Genomic DNA, 19,567 nt, shown 5'->3' with positions numbered 1-19,567 from the left:
CTGTCTTTAATAGGCTCCTCTTATCTGTCATGTCATTGTCATGTTCTCTTTCTCACTTTGACCTCCTGACTTTCTGCTCCCCAAATCCAGAGGCAGGACCATCCTTCCATTGTTTCCAACAGAGAAGTCCTCCATTCTCCTCCCCCCTTGCTCACACCTTAACGAGGTGCATGCTAAAATAAATTGTGGCTTATTATATTTTGAGATGCTCATCTTTTTCCCCTAAATTTTCTGATTGAAAGCATGTGAAAACACAGGCAGTGAACTGATCTGCAGGATCACTAATCTGTTTAATGTTGCTATGAACGAGCGTTCATGTCTGCACACACAGGATTTACCGGTAAGGGGGATGCACACATTAACATGGCTTTTAAGTTTGAAATCTGTTGACATGAACCTGAGCCTTACATTTTTTGTTTCTCTATGTGTTTAAATCAATGAGAACATTGATTCATATCCTTTTGAGTACCTTTATAATAACTTCACTGCTGTGTAAAGTATCACAAAGTCAGGTTAGGACATGGGTTAGCTACATTTTTTGGATTGACAAATTTGACAATGCGGATGTGTCATTTTGTCACCTTGATATTTGATAAGTTTGTGTTATATTTTTAAAAATTATATCTAGTTTCCAGAGACCATAATAAACATAATGTGTTGATTCAGAAGTCTATCTCATAGGATGTCCTGTAGAGGAAGAACTGGAGGCCAAGGAGAGTCGGAGGACGTCATCAAGGCTTTGTAAACTTCTACACCATAGCAAACAAAACTTTAACAGGACCACTGGCTCCAAAAACTGGATAAGCATTTTATTGATAATTGAATTACATTTCTCTTTTATACATATTTCATAAATGATACAGGATTTTACATTTTTCTTTTTTGCCAACATTACAGCATCATGTCAACTGAGGAAAAAACAAAGTAAGAGGTCAGAATGAAGAGCTAGAGAGATTCAATCCTATGTTCTGCTTCATTCTTTAGGCATTTTAAACATGTCCTGTTGTAACTGCACACAAATAAGAATCAAAACTTAACACATTTAAAACATAATAACAATGTGTCTTTAGAGAAAAAAAGAGAGCTGAAGGCGGATGAAAACGGCAGGAAAGGGACAAGAATTGGAGCTGTTCCCCGATAAGCTAAGAGCATGTCTTGATGCCCCTCCTTTGGATAAGAGGTCATGGAGCCTCCCTTTATGGGAACACCAATGCCAGAGGGTGGTTTTCCATTTATAGGGGAATGGGTTGATGCACAGTTAGGGAAGGATTCATGGAAATAAGATTAGAATAAGGTGAAGATGGGTCTGGATTTGGTTTTGAGCAGTAGGTTGGCTGGGATGGAAATCACATTTGGCAGAGCAGATTCTAACGATGCAGCCCTGTCCGCTGCCCTTTAAAACTAGGAATCTCTACAAACAACGTTCTTAAATTATCTTTGTAGTTATTTGAATAAATCTTAATTTTTTTTTTTACACAATTTCCCATGTAAACATACATTCATGCAACACCCTCTTTAGAATAAAGTTTCCCTATATTTGATATACTTTATTTAAAAAAAAAAAAAAAAAAGAAAAAAGAAAAAAAAAGAAATGGTGGATGTCATGATAAAAAGGAGATGATGATGGAGTGAAGTGTGTAGAAACAGCAGAGGGGAGGGCCTTCCACAGAACCTCTCTAACATGCTCACTGTGTGTGTTTGTGTGTGCCATGGTGTGTGGAAGATGGCCTACTCAGGAGAAATGAATTTAAAGCTAAAGACAGAGATGGAATGAGGGTGGAATTGATTTTCACTGTTATCGACAAGCAGCAATTAGGAGCAAAGGATTCATGGATATGGTGGTCTGCTCTTTGCTCCCAGCTCACTCGCATGTAGACTCAACAAACATTCATTTTCACGCGCAGCAAAATGAATTACTTCCACAGAGTCAAGCTGAACCCTACTTTAAATGCTGGACTGATCCTGTTTGACTTTCTCCCACCATATCATCTCATCACTGCTTTTCATCCATTCGCTACATTGTCTATACAGTTTCAATCATTTATTATCCAAAAGGCACCATTTCCCTCGGAGATAACACACACTACACCAGGTTGGACCAAATTCTGTCTTGAGATCGCATGGCTAACTTATGATTTGACACAAAATCATGCATTGTAATATAAAATCTGCAGTTAAACATGACGATCTCCTCAGCAGGATTCGGACAACTGTTCACACACAAGCACACGATGATCTTGATCTCTGCAGGGACGTTGAGCCATTGCACCTCCCCTCTGCAGAGGTGATCTACAGCAGTTCAGAGTCTGAAACACATGGCTGGTTTTGAGAACTTAAAAGAAAAAAAAAAAAAAGCCAGTGAGAGGGTCACAAATTCTCAACCTGAACAGAAAACAACGCAAGGCTGATTAAAAAAGAAAACGTTGATTTGGTGTCCATCTCAAAATAAATAAGGACATTAACATATGGCTTCTATAACCTTCGACTTAACAAAGAAGGGTTCAACTTCAGCTAGGTGTGAATGAGAATTCTGCAAGATGTGGCAAAGAAAAGTGTCCAATTAAGTACAAAATTGTAATAATGCTCCTACACATTCACGAATTTCTACTGAGGGCATACCACAGCATGCAGTCTACCCTGCCTTGCCTTTGAGGGAGCAGGGGGGAGAAGGGCATTACAGCAGCAGTGGGAGGAGAAAACTCTGGCTTAATTTTAGGATAAAGAGATGCTTTTTCTTGTTTTTCATATGATGTAGCCTTGTTTTACCAATCAAATCATGTTATCTTGACTTTCCCATTACAAAGGGGAAAAGGTTCAGTTCATCTGAGATATTAAACTACAACATGTCTATGAGTTTGTCTGAGGCAACGGTAAGTTAACTTTTTAACCCTGTCAATATTCCAAGTATTTCTGCAGCAACCTTTGCATCCATTTGATTATAGAGGCCTAACACGACATTATCCACATTGATTTTTTTTCTTTTTGAAAAGCTCAAGAACAGTCAGATCCAGTTAAAGCCATTTTCACCCTGATTTGGCTTCAGAATCACTCCACCTCCATCTTGGTGGCCATGCACAGGAGCCACATCTAAATTGAATACAGTTACAGAAATGTATATTTTACAATTTCGATGCAAGCAGGAAACTGTTAATACAAGGAAGTAAATGCATAACAGTGTAATGTTTTTTGGGGCTTGTAATGTTAGAGGGGCCCTTCAAGGCAGATCTCCAGAGGATACAAATGACTTTTTCTCATGAAATTATGTTTGTAAAAGAGCTCCTCCCCCCACTGGAAAAAAAAAGACTAGCCTCTGGTCGTCTGTTTATTTGATTGTATACATATATATTTATATTTTTCATAACAAATATACTATGGCTTTGAAAATAAAAAGTGCCAAAATATTTTTTTTTCCTTTTTTTGGAATAAAAGAACACACAGTGATGTTGTTGTCGGTAGTACTCTCAACGTTGTGGAGGACGGGCCGCTTCAGGACAAGGAAGAGGAAATGAGGTGTCGTCATTCCTGCTTCCTGTGAGTGAAGATATGCTCCTGATGAAGGTCACACAAGGAAAGATGGCTGTCCGTCACCTGGAAGAGGTGTGGCTCAGAGAGGGAGAGGCAGCAGAGTTCAGCCACAGGGATACCGAGGTCTCCCTTGGTGGTGTGACTGCAGTCAGAGCTTCCTTGTAAACTTGTCCCCAGAGCGTACACCAGCTGAGAGTAGGAGGAGTGTGTGAGAGTGTGTGTGTGTGTGTTGACAGTTTGACTGCTAGAGGAAGCAGAGTTAAACTGCCGTGTCAACGTGCAGCATGGCCAGGGTCGATGTCCCAGTGTAGCCTGATAGACCCTCACATACACACACTCACACACAAAATAAAGGTTGGCCCTCCTTGTGTTCCCCATCTTGGCGTGTCCACAGGCATGATACTTCACTCCTGTGTTTACCTGCAGGCGGTCCCTCCAGAGTTTTGAGGCATATCCGAAGTGCCCAAATTAACTCTATCATCATCTTCCTTTTCATCATCCTCTTCACCATTCAGCTGTGAGAAATTTTCAGTTCTGGGTATTCTCACCATCTTTTTTTCCATCTTCTAACAGCTTTCGATTTCAATTCCAACTGGAGATTTCAGTCAGGAAATTAAAAGGAAAACCAAACCAACCCCCCAAAAACACCCCCCCCCCCCCCAAAAAAAAAAAAAAAGAAAAACAAAGTAACCCCCACTGTCATCAAGAAAGGGATGGGAAGAATGGCAGGGACGAAGGAGTCTGGGGAAATAGCTGGGGGCAAAAGGAAAGGGAGATGGGTGTTGGACGGCAGAAGGGAAGAGGGGGACAGGGGATGTTGTTTGAGCTGAGAGGAGGAGGGAGTCACTCTTCACATCAATTTTTTGTGGCGGTGAGCTGCTGAACTGGGAGCTGGAGCTGGAGGGGATCCCGTAGACGCTTCAGATCCAACTCCACCTGGAGGGAGAGGACAAGGAAAGACGACTGAGGCAGGAAAATATGTGGAAAATACATGTAGGGGGAGGCTGTGAACTATGAAATGTATAAATACCCAGTGTGCAGAGTTCATTCTTACATCACACAACATGGTATCACTGAACAACTGTACCTCAGCAATGTCATCCTTAAGCTTGTTGTACTTCTCAACATCGAAGCGTGTCCTTTTCACCCCCTTGTGGAGGAACAGCAGATACTGCCTGTCTCTCGCATCTGGATAAACATACTCCTGCAGGTTATAAGAAGACACAGATGGAGCATTTTGTGAGAGGAACTAGTTAATCAAATCTCCTCCATGTTCTGCTTTCTTGTCCTTGGGCCAACTCACACTAGCATAAAATTAATTCTGCGTCCTTAGAGCTAAAAATTAGTTGTAATTTATGAAAAGTGATTCATTTCTGAAGGACACCAATTTCTCTACACGAGCCTTTTGGCCAAGCCAAAAATCAGACTTCTTTACTGATGGATTTCTCTCTGGTTGCTAAGGACTTTTGCATAACCACTTTTTGGTAAAACACAACTACATTCTTAAACTTTATTAGTTATTGAGCTTGTTCAGTCGTTGTGAAAGATAACAGGTTTTACTTTACATTAAAGAGGAAAAAAAGCATTATTCAAACATCTTTATTTCATACATTCATCTTCTGTGTCTTACCTGGCGTGTAAGGACGAAGTAGGCATACATGGCCATTGCAGTGCCATAGGTGATGAAGTAGGTGACTGGTTCCATGATATCCCAGGAGTATTCCCACCAGGTCAGCCTGGCTAGGATGCCAAACTGGGTGGCCATGTAAGCCATGCCTCCCCACAGCACCCAGGTGGTGCGCCTTTCTGCCTTCTTACTCAGCTCTTCCTTCACCTACACAGATGGTGTACAGAATTCAATCAGACAAACTTTCCAATGTGGAGTATCAGAGGTTCACTCGGTATTCGAAGCTGACAAAGTGTGGTTATTAAGATATCGAGTGAAAAAAATACACTGAAAAATTGATAAAAAGCTACAGGCCAGTGGTGATGGATCTTGAAATCCCCGTTTCAGCACTTTGTAAAGACATTTTACAGTTATAAACTGTTAAGATCCTTCCAGGATGTGAAAATAAGGGAAAAACTCAATGGTAGAAGTCTGTGAATGTTGATGTGAACTGTGGCCAAAACAGCTTACAAGGCATTTAAAGAGCTTTAGGCTAACCTGGAGCAATCTGGAGGATACCACTTTACAGAGGGCAAAAAAGACAAGACTGGTGTTTGCAAAAAATCCCACAGACAATGCATAGCCTTTCTGGAACAATGCCACATGGACAGATAAAACCAAAGACGTGCTTTTTGCACGACTTCTGTTTGTTTACTCTGTAGTTGACAAAATGATGTTCATTAGGAAAAGATCAGGATGCCTACAGTAAACAGTGGAGGACTTAATCATGCTGTGGGGCTGCTTTGCTGTCTCTGATACCTGAAGCATGAATCATGAATCATAAAATCAGAAAAGTACCAAGTTTTTTTTTTTTAAAGAGGAAAATGTTCTACAGCCAGTGAGATTTGGCCCATTCAGCAAAGAAACATACTGATGCACACATCCAACAGCATCAGAAGGAGGTAAAAGGGAAAATATGGACTGTTTTAAAGAACACAAAGAAACTACCAACAAGCAGGTATAAGAAGTTTTTGGATGACCGTAAAAAAAGATTCACAAGCTATCATCTTTGCAAGAGGTTCTGCAAACAAATATTACTGATAAATGCCAATAATTGTGTCCAGGACACATTTTGTGTTTCCGTCATATTACCACCATGCAAGCTCCTTTTATGTTTTGTTCATTAATCTTTGACATCAAAAATTTGAAAAGAATACTCTAAATAATCTGCTAACAGCTTAAGAGGCCAATGTCCCTAAATCCAAAACTCCCACTCTTTTATTTAAATATTACACAAATTGCTCTTTCCATTTCTTTTCCAGATTAAGACATGGTCTTTATGTGATTAGCTGTCTTTTTGTGGTCAAATCCCATTACAAAGATAACAATGGTGTCATACCCATGTTGACTCAATAGCGCAGCACTTTCCAATTATTTTACAGAAACAATTACAGAAATGACACAATAAGAGAAGCTGAATACAAACAAGGCAGAGACAAACATTTTGAATACCCTATGATTTGCCAAACAAACAGCTGGTTCATTAAAAACTTTGTGCGTCTCAACTGAAGAACTGTCAAATGTCTGAATGGACCTTTTCTAAGGGACGGAGTTGGGAGTTGAGATCCTCCAGTCGCTGAATCAGCTCACGTTCTTTGCTGAGTTGGTGCTCCTCGATGCGCAGTGTGGTGTAGAGCTGCTGCACTAAAAATTTGACATCATTCAACCTATCGGCCTCGTCGTGGGGCAGCATCTCTGAGGGACAAGCAAGATGATGGTGATCTTAATTGTGAAGGAAAGACTCAGATGACACAGCAGCGGCTCAGCCTTTAATTTGCAGGTACTCACCTCTTCTTGGTGGCCGCACAAGGTGTGTGGTGTCATTAATGACCAGCTTAAAATCATCTAGCAGCAGGATGTCTATGCCTGTGGAGGAAGCAACCCTGGCTCCATCTGGAGAAACAGACAAATGGGGTGGATGGCAGTGAGAGACGTGGAGAGCTGATGGGTTTCCACTTCAAACGCTCCTCACTTTTCTTGATAATCAGGCTTGTTGGCATTTGATTATCATGAAAGGTGAAGGCAGATACACTCAGTAAGAGTACGATTTCAAGCACATGTTGTTCCTGTATAACAGACCCAGAGTGATGCATGTAGTGCCAAGAAATGTTGATGCAAAGCTGTAGCCGCAGCACTTAACCAAACATGTATATGCATGTGGGGTATATAGACACAATTTGTGTTCTTGTGTTCGCATGCTTACCCATGGAGTAGATGGCTACCCGGTCAATGCCTCTGTCCTCTGCCTGAAGCTGCTGCAGGAAAACTCCTACACAATCACTGAGAGGCTTGAGGGTGAACTGACATCGCTCTCGCCTGGATGGCAAACTGACAGAGATCACAGGCAGCCCATTCTGATACACCACTGTCACCTCTGAGGGGGTCAAGAGGAGGAAAGAAAAGGGATGAGATAAATGTCACAGATAGCCTAAGGTTTTAACTGAGCCACAGATGAAAACATCCCACTGTAGAAGCAACTAAAAGTTAAGTAATGATGCATGGCGAGCAGTTTTTTGTTGCTTAGCTAAGTAACTTAAACAAATTCATATAAACAAATGAGACAAAATAAAGCTACTTCTATATTAATTGAAGATAATAATTTAAACGTTAATACTGTATCTACGAGTAGCAAAAGTATGTGAACTCGTAGATAAGTGCTCAATTTAAAAGTGAAATTAGAGCCAGGTGTTTTAGTTCAATGAGATGACAATCAAAAGAACCATCAGGAAATATTTTTTGGTTTAAAGCAGTAACATTCAGAGAAGAGAAAAACACTATGTAAAAACATTACTTTAGCTTTGAAACATGGCAGTGGAAGTATCATGGTCTGAGCCCATAATGCTGCAGCTAGAATGGCTTTCCATTAATAATGCAATAATGTACTCAGTTCAGTTCAATTTAGTTTTATTTGCTCAGCGCCAGTTCACAACAAAGTCATCTGAGGGCACTTTATAGAGAAAATCAATTCAAGCCGATTCATTGTGATCAAATCGGTATTCATACAAGCCAATTAAAAGAATGACCTAGCTAAGAAAACCAATGGGTTGCATCGAATCTTGACTTTGATTCAGTGCCCCATCCTGATCATGCATGGGTGGTGGGCACGTTATGACCTTTCAGAAAAGAAATTCTGAAGGAAATATCAAAATATGTGTTCACATACTTTTGCCTCTTATATACTATTTTACTCAATACTTTTTTGGAAAAAACACACCTTGATAAATTCACCTTGAAAAAAATACAAATAATTTTCCAACAACTTGTTTAAGTAGTACTTAGAACTATTTATTAACAAAATGAGTGATTTGTTCAACTTTTCTTTCTTACTTTTTGAAAGTAGTACTGCTTAATGACTGACATGTTTTAGTAAGAGCTCATTGATGTATGCACTGCACATGATACACACACAGAAAGGCTTTAATGACTCCTAGATGATGGCTGTTTGCTGAGACTGATGATCAAAACGACCTTTAGGCACAATAAGTGTCACAATGTATTAATTCCATAACAAACAACATAGAGAGAGAAAAGGATGAACTTGAGACCAACAGAATCTGCCTTAAACACTCATTTTTAGTTTATGGTTATGATTTTGTGTTGTGTCTGTTTTTAAACACTATCATAAGTACAGTCTTATTTGTCCCCAAGAGCTGCTCGGGAGCACTTACTGGAATACTGATAAGGTCTGTAACACAGCTCTATTGGTCCATAACCAAACTATAGTTATAATGAGCCTGCACAGCTTCTACCATTATCATGCTAAATGGCTTCTAATGACAGACCCATGAATCAAGCAGAGGGCTCCGAGCCCAAAGAGAAGATGATCCAAGCTGGCTTGTTGCTGCTGCATCCAAAAACCTCAGCCTGCTGCTAAGAGCCACTGCAGTGAATCAGCAGATCTCTGCTTGAACTCACACAGGGAGGTGAAGGATCGTCAGCTGGCAGCTATTCTTCTAAACAGGGACTTCTTTCTTTTGAACATGGATTCAAAGACACAAAGGTTTAGATATTTTCTTTTACTACCATTTCTGTATTTCATTGACACTTTGAAACCCTGCCTCAAGATAATTTGGCATTACATCTTACATCCATTTCTCGTCGATTATCCTGCCATCACAGGCACACTGCTTGAGGAGTGAGGAGCTTGTGCTTATCTCCAGTACAATCCTCCAGCTATTAAAGCTCACTTTAAAATCAAATCATCCTATTCTGCTGATGCTTCCTCTCAGCTTGTCAGTTTTTGTTTCTCTCTGTGTGCACGCTGTCATGTCAGGCAAACAGATGCTACCCAAGATATTATGACCACTGGCTGTTAACTCTAAATGAGCCTCTGCTGCCTGATCAATGCCTCAGACAGGAAGCAGAGTGCTGTTCTGGGGGTTTTCTTTTTAAAGGGAAATCCCTGTTACAACACATATAATTCAAAATAAACCACTATAGGAGCGGTGTCTGGGCTTGATGGGTATCATTTAAAGGGGATGAAGGTAGACAAGGGGCAGAACTGACCTTCTGGAGCAGCGGAGGAACACAACAGTCTCTGGCCATGCCATGAGGGGGCACCTCTCCAAACCTGCAGATAGTAAGAGAGAGTGCAACAAAATGCTTATTTTGCTTTAAAACCAGCCTGTTCTCATCTGATATGTTGCTCTTACAAGTAACCAGAGGTGCTGCTGGAAGGCGTGTAATACAACCCTAATCTGTGCCATTTACTTCTCTGACTGTTTCCCCGCCAGGTGGTTGAGTGTCATTTTACAAAATGGCTTACAGTTTCAAAGCAATGTTCTCATATATGGACTGGGCCACACCCAAGGAGAGTCTCCTGGCTGCGGAACGCGGAACAGGGCAGTGTCGGATATTGGGCGGGGTTGGACGTCCGACCCTGCCAAATATTTGACACTGTCCCAAAGCCTCGGGATATTGCACCCAAGGAGATTACCACATTCAGCTGTGGAGTCTTACTTGAAGATACATTCCATAAAGGTTGACTAATAAAAACAGAGCATCTCACATGTCACATATGCAGACACATAAAGCCTCACCTGGGGGAAAACAACACAGTAGGAAACAAAGAAAGAAGGCAGCCAAAGTTCAGGCTGAATAACAAAAGTGAAATATGAATTCTCCACTTGTGTCACAGACTGGAAAAGATGACAAACACTGGAGCAGAGTTTAAGGAAACCCCTATTTTCTTTGTTGCCAGTAGATACTGTAAACAGCACAATGTGAGCATCCAAACAGCACACACTTCACATGCTTTAAATTACACAGCTCATCACGTGTTTAGGAGAGCCTCAGACAGAAGACAACTGGAAAAACTGCATCATTTTTAAAAAGAGCAAGTGGGCAAGAAGACTTAAGAAATTAAGCGAGCAAAAGTGCCATGGGGAGGCATAACTTTTAATTATGCACGCAGAAATGCAAATAAATCCCACAACTACAACAGAATGCTCTGCTTTCCTGGTGTATTATCCTCATAATTAATAGTCATTAACCCTTCATTTTCTGCAGACACATGATGTCTTTCACAACATCTCCATGATACTCAGCTGCCAACAGGCTTTTGTCTGATGCACTCACACAACTTGTGATGTAATATCAGGTTTACAATATGCCCACACTATCTGACCCTCACTGAGGTAAACCACAGTAGCAAACATTCACAGGTCTCACAGCTTCTCCTTTATGACAAAGTGGAAAAAAATAAATGAAATAAAAATCACAGTGATGTATCTGTGTGTGTGTTTACTTATATGTGTATCATGCTGTTGCAAACAGCAGTTAGGGAGACAAACTACAGTGGAACTACCTGTAACCTCAGCATTAAACAGAGACATTGAGATTCAGACAGAGCTGTCAGTCAACTGCTGCAGATCAAATATCCTGCTGTCAATCAGAAAACGTGACAGCCAATCAATCCACAGCCGTCTAATCCAAATGGACAAAGCCACTGCAGGCAAGTCAGAGCAATAAAGTATATGTGATGATCATGCTAAAGAGAGTACTGTCTGCTAAAACATTGACAATGAACTGCTGTCAAACCACCACTCACAACTATGAGGGTCACCACGAATGCTTCAGTAGCAGAACAAGACTGACAGGCAAGAACCTGATTTTCAGCTTCTGCATTTCAAAGCAGTGTGTTCTAACTGGGAACAGGCAATGCATTACAGCACCATCCACCCTTTCATTGGCACAGCAAGGCCCCACAGATGGAGAAGCCCAATAATTCAAGTGATCTTCTTTGGTTAAAATCCCAAAAGAAGAATAATAAAAAAAACTTTAGGCTAAATTCTCTTCTGCACAGAATGATCAATAAATTAAAGAAAGCTGAGATTATTCAGGAAAGTAAGTGGTGCTACTGCTGCACTGATTTGGGATCTCTACTGTGTGTGTTTGTATTGTAAATGAGAAAACCGAGCATGGTCCCACCGAACTGAGTAGAGCCCAAACAGTGATTAGGCTGCTGATCGGATGACTTGCTGAGAAAGGGCTTTTTGGCTAGTCTGGAATAACTGCACAGTCTGCAGAGAGCGGTCCAGCACTGCTCTTCTCATTCATTAACTGGCTGTTTGAAGCCAGGAGGAAAAAGTTTGTCATAATACCCACAACCTCAACATCACCCCCCACACCCACGCAAACCCTGACACTGTAGCCTGCATTAAAAAACAAAACATATGCAAATCCACCACCGGCATGAGTACACGTCCATCTGTGGACTGACATGTTCGTGTGAATGTAGGTGTGTTTGCAGGAGGCGTGTGTGTGCATGTATGTGTGTCCAGCCGTCTGTTCAGCAGCCTGTTTGACAGCAGTAGTTGCTGAACGACTGAGCAAAGCCTCCCTCTCCTCCCTCGGCGCACAGCCACTGAAATGCTGCCTGAAATATTTAACAGTGAAGCAGCAGTCAATAGCACAGCAACCTTGGAATCAATGTCACACAGCAAAGAAACAGAGAGAAACAAAGGAACGGGCTTTGAGGAGGAAGATGGGCAGACGAGCTGGAAGAGAAAAAAAGACACGGAGGGATGGAAGAGAAGGGAAGATGTGAGGATAAATGGAGGAGCAGCAGGGGAACGATAGAGATAAATGAAGGCTGGAGTGAAATGGTGTGAGTCACGAGTGTGTGTTGCGTTTCTAACCATGCGCTGCGTATACTGTACCCTGCAGCAGACAATCCCTCCCCACCAAAACGTGACTCTAGCATGAGTATGTGTGCAGTTGAGATGGCGGCAAATAAGAGAGAGAGAGGGGGGAAAGAGAGGGAAACTAAGGCAAAAGAGAGAAAAAAAAAAAAGAGAGGGAGGGATATGTAACGAGAAGGACATGAGAGGTAGGGAGGGAGAGGAGGAGAGGGGAGAACTGCTGATCACTGCAGTAAAGGAATCCCTCGTCTACAAAGGGGGGTTGCCCCTCGGATTCACCCTCCCTCCCTCCATCCCCATCTAACTAGCACTGAATCCTGATGTGCCGGTTTTTCATCTTCCATTAGGCCTCATCTGCACTGCGCTTTAACTTCCTCTGTGTTTTATCCTATCCCCCATGTGCATATGTGCACTTTCCTTCAATTAAAAAACACTTCTCCATTTAAAATCTCCACTGCACTGTGGTAAATGCAAAACAAGCAAAGACACAGCGGCCTAGCCCACACCTAATGAGGAAGAAAATTTGAGTTAGAAAAAGGCTTTTGTGGCAGTTTAGTGTGTGTTACACACCAGGCATACTACAACCTCACACAGATGTGCAATCACACATCAACAACTTGTGTGGGGTTAGGGAACTGAAACTCAACCAGCTCTGCCTATTACCAATGCATCCTGTACAGCTTGTCTGTGATGTTAAGTTCCAGCAAAATAATCATATTCTTATTCTCATTTTAATCTGGATTATTTATGTGGAAATATTTGCAAGATTTATTATTCTCCTCCTCCCACACAATCACACATACACATTTTAAGAGTTCTAAATGGGACTGCAAAATATATTGAAAATTTTATCAGCATATTCTATCAAAACATCAACATGTATAATATTGACATAGAAAATACATTTTGACTTTCACTGGACAAACATGTATAATAATAAGGGCTAAATTCCACTTTTTCTGCTTTTGTGCACATTCTACAGCTAACTGCTATTCACAGGTGCAGAATTGGAATGCAGCCCTCATTAATACGACTAAGATCAGTACCTTGTAATGAAGTATTTATTCATAGATTACAAGTCATATCATTTAATTATCTAAAATTTTATGATTCATTTTGTCCAAATAATGATGCCAATGCTAATGAAAACACACATTCTTCCATCTAATTGCTGAGAATATCACATCCTTTGTGGTGTAGAGTTTGGGGCCAAAAATAATGGGATAAAAGAGGGAAATTCGGGGTATGGCACACACTGGGGTCACTGGCCAGCTTGTTTTTTTATCTGCTTTCCCATGAATATCTGAGACTAGTAAGAGGGTCAACAATAATAATAATAATGAGAACAATAATAATCAGAATACAGAATACAGGGCTAAAGATGACATTGCACACGAACCAAAGGATTTAAGTGCTTTAGTCAAATGAGGGATTATATTTATCAGCTATTAATTACATTGCAAGTCCCTATGTGGGACACAAGGACAACTCTTGGTTAGAAGTCACAGCAGTCATGAATGGACTGCCTCCTCTTCATTTAGCTTTGGTGTTATAGTAGTCTCTACATGCAAAAAGAGGTTTAAAGCCTCTTCTTTCTCATCACAGACCATCTTTATTCTAAATTATAGGGGCAAGCAGAGCTCACATTATTTCTATGTGTTGCACAGACATCTACACTGCTGAAAAAATGTCACCAACATACCGGTAGTTCCCATTTCATGGAGCCCCTCTGGGGAAATGGAAACCTCTGTCCCGTATTTACACAATGACTGCATCCATTTCTGGTGTAATTTGATGCCCTGCTTTGTGGCCAAAGACCAGATAATGTAAATAGTCACACACAATCACAGATGTAATCATTCACGGATAATCATGTTCAATCAAACCTATAATATCAAAGAAGTGCGTATGATAAACTGATTCAGGGCATTATGGACACTCATGTCAAAATAATCTTCTGAGATCAATATGAAGTCAGATAGAGGACAAGACAGAGGGACCAGGAAGGAATCATGTCATTTCTCTAAGAAATATATAGCCTGAAAAAATGTAATGCCTATTGTCAAAAGTAGGAAACCAAAATGTTTCTATGTTGCTCTTAAGAGTTGGTGAGAAAACAGACAAAATACTACTAAACCACCTGCTGATCAAGACAAAGTTAAAATGGAAATTAGCCTTCAAAGAAGCATTAACAACCTAGCCACAATTAGCTTTTGACAATCTGCTGTCTCAACTGAACCTCGTGCTTTGTCACAGAAGGCAAATAAATTTTATGAGCTATTAAATAGAAAATGCAGCACATCAACATTCTCACCACCTGCCCGAATAGCTGTGTGTGGACAGTGACCTCATTCATTAGATCAGTGACAGCGTATCAGAGGGTTTTGTGTATCCCTGTGTTTCTGGCTTTATGACTCTTTTATGGCACATTACAAGACCGCTGACTTCAACAGCTTAAAAGCTCTCATTTTCCAGTAATGTGCTGTATTCTGCATTTGTTTAAGACACAGTAAAATATAAACTAAATTAAGTTAAAGCTCATTTTATCAGGTTACTTGACACAAACAATTTTTGTTTTTAATATTTCTGAAGAAAGCAACTAAAAAAGATTTAACTGGTTTCCTTTTTGCCAGCTGAAGATGGGTTTTGAGACAAATCCAATTTTATATAAAATCTTAGTTTACTTAGGACAAATTATTATAAAGCTACACTTAAGGTAAATAACTGAATGATTTCTATATAATTTAAGGACTTTTTTGCCGATTCATTGAATAGGATGTTTGAATTCCCTAAAAGCAAAAAAAAAAAAAAAAAAAAAAACTTGCTGTGCCACACTCTCCTGCTGAGCTTGACAAGCTGGAAACACACACTCACACCTGCACTGTGCACTCACAAATAAAGACAAAAAAACACAAACACACATCTTTGAGAGCAATATTCACTGTCATATCTCAGTGATAAGATTATGTAACGCTAGAAATCGCTGCCTTTTCTTGAGGTTGTGGCGCTCGCTGTATAAAAAGCTATTACAGATGTGAAGTCACATTTTTAAAAGCCACGGTATTAAGTAATCTCCTGCTTCACACACAGAGGGAAACTGTGACAAAGAACAGCATGTTCTACGAAAGCACACACGGATCTGATCACCCCACTGCAATGCAGACTTGATAGTAAAAACAAATTCCCTCTGATTAGGCTATCATAACCCAACACCAGATTCAGAAAGATATCAATAATTCCCACTTAACTTGCCTTTTTTTTCCCCAATAAACTGCCTTTCAGGGGTGGGGCACGATTTGATTCATTCATTCCAGCTCTTAGTCTGCCTAACCCATGAGATCAGATCTGACCTGTTCTTCAACATGTGGGCCTGTTTGAACGCCATACTTAAACCAAGCCACACACCACCTCTCCTCCCTGGGACCAAAAACACTGGAATGTGATGCATTATTAAACAGTAGTGCAGGCTTTCACGCCCATGACTAGGAGACAGGCAGCCTTTGGACAATGTGCGCCACAGACATTTTCCTCGAACTACTTGACCCAGCTGAGGTGCAGCTGCTACATTTCCTGGGTAACTTTTAAGATGAAAGCAATTAAAAGATTGACAACTATGTTAGCATACATAAAGTTAGCAGATTTGCATACATTGCATTTAGTAGGTATGCATGCATGCATGCATGCATGCGTGTGGGGTAGGTCTGCAGGCACAGTAAGACCCCCTTTGATTGCTCATACACCAGATGGCACTAGCTGCTTGTGTCAGTGTTAATTTCTGTTATGCAATACTCACCCATTGTGAAACAGTAGCAGACTAGTCGATGGAGCTTCATCTTGCATTTTTTTCAATTGTCTTCATTCACTAATCACATTTTCCCCTCTCTCAACAATATCTCATACCTTGCTGAGTTTTACTGACATGCATAAGGAGGTATGCCAATCCAGGCCGACCATGCACAATAAACACACTGACCCTGATCTCACCAGTGATCTTAACAATGTTGATTAACCCACAAGAGTGTGAAAAGGTGGAGGCCAATGGCATCAAGCATCAACAAGCATAATTCAAATCATAATATCCTCCCTTTGTTTATTTTCTTGTCACAACCTGAGCACCATCTGCACATCCCACCATCATATCCTCTCTTTGAAAACAAATCTCTGAGCTGAGCTTCTTTATGCTCCATTTCTGGACGCATGTACAAAAATCCACAAAAGACATACTGTAATTATTGGAAGCTTCCCTGTCAGTATACAGTAACCTTCACAGAAAGTTGTCATAATGATGGGTGAAAAGCCAATGATTATGGTGATGTAAAAAAATTTATTTTTTCCTTTAACCATGATATCTTTTAACCTATGTTGTGTTATTGCCTAAACCTAACCAAGAAGAGACAAATGTTGTTTCAACCCAGAAGTGAAGTAACGGTTGTCGTATGTTGGTGTCAAACACATGTCTGATGAAAGCAAACCATTGAAAATGCTGTGCATAACTGTGCCATTCATCCTGCCTCCTTCCTCCTCATTAAGACTTTGTGCTTTGTTAAAAGAAAAACTGAGAAAGATGTTTGCTATAGTGTGGAAATCCTCGTATAAAATATATTAAGTAAGAAATTAAAATAAACAAGTTTAAAAAAAGAAGTGGCCAGCCCAGATTTGAACCTCAATACAATGCCATGGTTATGTAGCGGGTTTGAGAGAGGCTGCACAAAAAAGAAACCCCACATTTGAGCAAACTCATTTCAGAGAGACAGAAGATAGATTTTGCTCTACTAAAGGAAGTGAAATTATTTGTGATGAGAACAAAATCACCTACAAACATTTGTGAAAAAAAGCCTTCCCAGCAGAATTCATAGTTTGTGATCACTTTTATCAAAATCCACAATGTCTGAAATATAATCTTCAGAGCATCTATTAGTACTAGGTCACCAGCAATTTATCTCTCATCAGTGATGCTCAAGGGCACAAGATGCTCCACTTTTCATTCTGTAGCATCATCTCTTTACTTTATCTCTACACTTGCATTTGCGATCTGAACCCCCAAGTCATGCTCCAGACAGATAAACAAACTTTCAACCCTGCAAATTAAAACACAATGTTGGTTTGTTTTGCAGAGTTCTCCATTTGTGTGTATACGTAATGGAATATATTTCAGTTTATCAGACATTCCTCAGTTTTGATTTCTGTTGTCAAACTACATTTAATATGGTCTGTGATGCTTTGGTGGTGTACAGTGGTTCTGCAGATATTGAGAGTTTTTCTTTCAGCCACAATGTAAGATTGTTTCAGGACTATATTTAGCCTTAGGCACTTCCTGGTTTTTATGTAGCCATCAATACACATACAGCCTTCACTGGATTACTTTGAGGCCGAGGACAACTCGGGCAGGTTATGAAGAGCATCTTTTTTATATTGTTTGCATAAAAACGTAGATATGTTTATTTTTTGTTTTAATGGTGCCATTATAATGCTGTCAACAGGATCTAGGTATATAAAGGCTGTTTGTTCGAACTTGACTCAGATACAGCTTATTATTCTCCAGAATGTGTATGACAGAGCCAGTGCTGCATCTCTAATTCTTGACCAAAGACAGCCAACCATAACTGACTGTTTACAGAGTATCAGCATGCATGTCACCTTTACAGAGCAGTGTTTATGCTCTCTTCTTCCCTCCAACTCTTTGACACACTTCAGAAGAAAGCTTCACATTTCTAAACCTCCAAAAATTTTATATAACAAGAAATAAAAATAATTGCTTACAGCCCGAGTTTGCAGCACAACAAACTCAGTACTTTCCTTCTTAAAAGCATTATGATCAGTCTGGAGTATTTAAAAAGGTAAAAGGGGCACAAAACTTCCACTGGAATTCTCTACTTTAACTAATTAAATGTCAGCTAAAAAAAAAAAAAACAAAAAAAAAAAAAACAGGTACTAAAACTCAGCAAAGAAAATGTCAAATTTAAATTCCAAGGCAGCCATTTTTTCATATTATCTGAACTGGTAGTGCTGATGGTTTTTTGGCCCTTCTCAATGCAATTTGGAATATTCTTATATTATTATTTTTTATATATATATAAAAAAGGCACAATAGTGTATTAACCTGCAAACTGAAACTATTTGTTTCATCAGATTACAGGATCAATGAGGAGAAGGTTAAATGTGCACAGCAAATTAGACAATTTCTCTCCTTCCACGTATATTCAGGTCTCCCTGAATGTAGTGAGTAATAAGAAGATCTGAACTAACTGGGATAGCCTGCCCACTTGTTAAACTGATAGCTGCCACTATAAATGGTTTAAAAACAGCTAGAAGGGTCTCTGGTGGTGAGGTGACATTCGGGGCAGAGTACAGTATCTCACAGACTGCTGTGAATTCCTGCTGAAGCAGCATCTGTTATTTATGGAGCAAAGCCTGGGAAAGCTTCTGAGAAACTTTGACAGCACTCTCCTTATGCCTTTCCTCTGGTCTTCCATGCCTTGTACACAAGACTGAAAAATAACAAAGTCCATTAGAGAGGGAAAAAAACTGCCCAGAATATCAATTCCTGTTTCCAGCCAGCTCACTGCTCAACTATCAGTTTGCAGCATTACCCTTCTACCCTCATCAGTGCACAGTCCACAGAGAGCACCAGAATATCTGAAAGAAAAGCCCCTCAACTCAGAGATTCTTGCTCTCTTGGCTGTGTTGGTAAGTCTAGAGTAGTTGTAACTTTGCATCTTGCTCTTAAAAGAACTAGTACAATGAATGCATGAGACTCAGATTGGACCAGACATTGCTTGAGGAGTAAAGAGAAGACTGTAGCTTACAACTGACTCACACAGAGCATAGTAACACTGTGCTGTAGATGCTTTAATGTGGGAATTAATGTTTTCTATGATGATGATAATAGAGATGGATTTTTTTTTTCAGGTTCTGTATGTGACTAGTTTTCTGGGCAACATATTTATTGCCAGTTTCCACACTGTAGGAAAGCCCCCTTCACTAGCTGACTCGCTGCTTGGCCTAGAGAGGGAGCACACCACCATATGCCTCCTCTATATAGTGACCAGCTGCTGATGAGATCAGACAGCATGAGTTTCAGTGCAAGAAAGCAACATACACGGAGGCATAGGAGGCATAATTATTAGCTCAGCTGGAGGCCTCACAGCTAAGAGCTAAAGGCAAGTTTCTGAAGATGAAGAGGCAGCTAAAGCTACTGTGCCACCTTTTCTATTTCCATCAAAACACAGAAAAC

At 40.2% G+C, this 19,567-nt stretch overlaps 1 protein-coding gene across 2 annotated transcripts in view; it reads right to left on the bottom strand.

Annotated features, from left to right (window-relative positions):
• Positions 1–4,181: 4,181 nt before the first annotated feature.
• Positions 4,182–19,567, bottom strand: part of mcu (mitochondrial calcium uniporter) — a 51,218-nt gene continuing 35,832 nt past the window's right edge. For both annotated transcript variants that reach the window (XM_042009965.1, XM_042009964.1), the window contains exons 3-9: positions 9,698–9,761; positions 7,395–7,565; positions 6,980–7,084; positions 6,726–6,886; positions 5,156–5,359; positions 4,613–4,729; positions 4,182–4,461 (exon numbers count right to left, since the gene is read on the bottom strand). In XM_042009965.1, coding sequence (XP_041865899.1) covers positions 4,381–4,461; positions 4,613–4,729; positions 5,156–5,359; positions 6,726–6,886; positions 6,980–7,084; positions 7,395–7,565; positions 9,698–9,761 — 903 coding nt within the window. In that variant the 3' untranslated portion in view covers positions 4,182–4,380. The remainder of the gene's footprint in view (positions 4,462–4,612; positions 4,730–5,155; positions 5,360–6,725; positions 6,887–6,979; positions 7,085–7,394; positions 7,566–9,697; positions 9,762–19,567) is intronic.

This window comes from Melanotaenia boesemani, chromosome 16, assembly GCF_017639745.1.
Source record: "Melanotaenia boesemani isolate fMelBoe1 chromosome 16, fMelBoe1.pri, whole genome shotgun sequence".
Lineage (NCBI taxonomy): Eukaryota > Metazoa > Chordata > Actinopteri > Atheriniformes > Melanotaeniidae > Melanotaenia > Melanotaenia boesemani.
The sequence above is the reverse complement of the archived record's forward strand: the minus strand, read 5'-3'. Positions and strand labels throughout refer to the sequence as shown.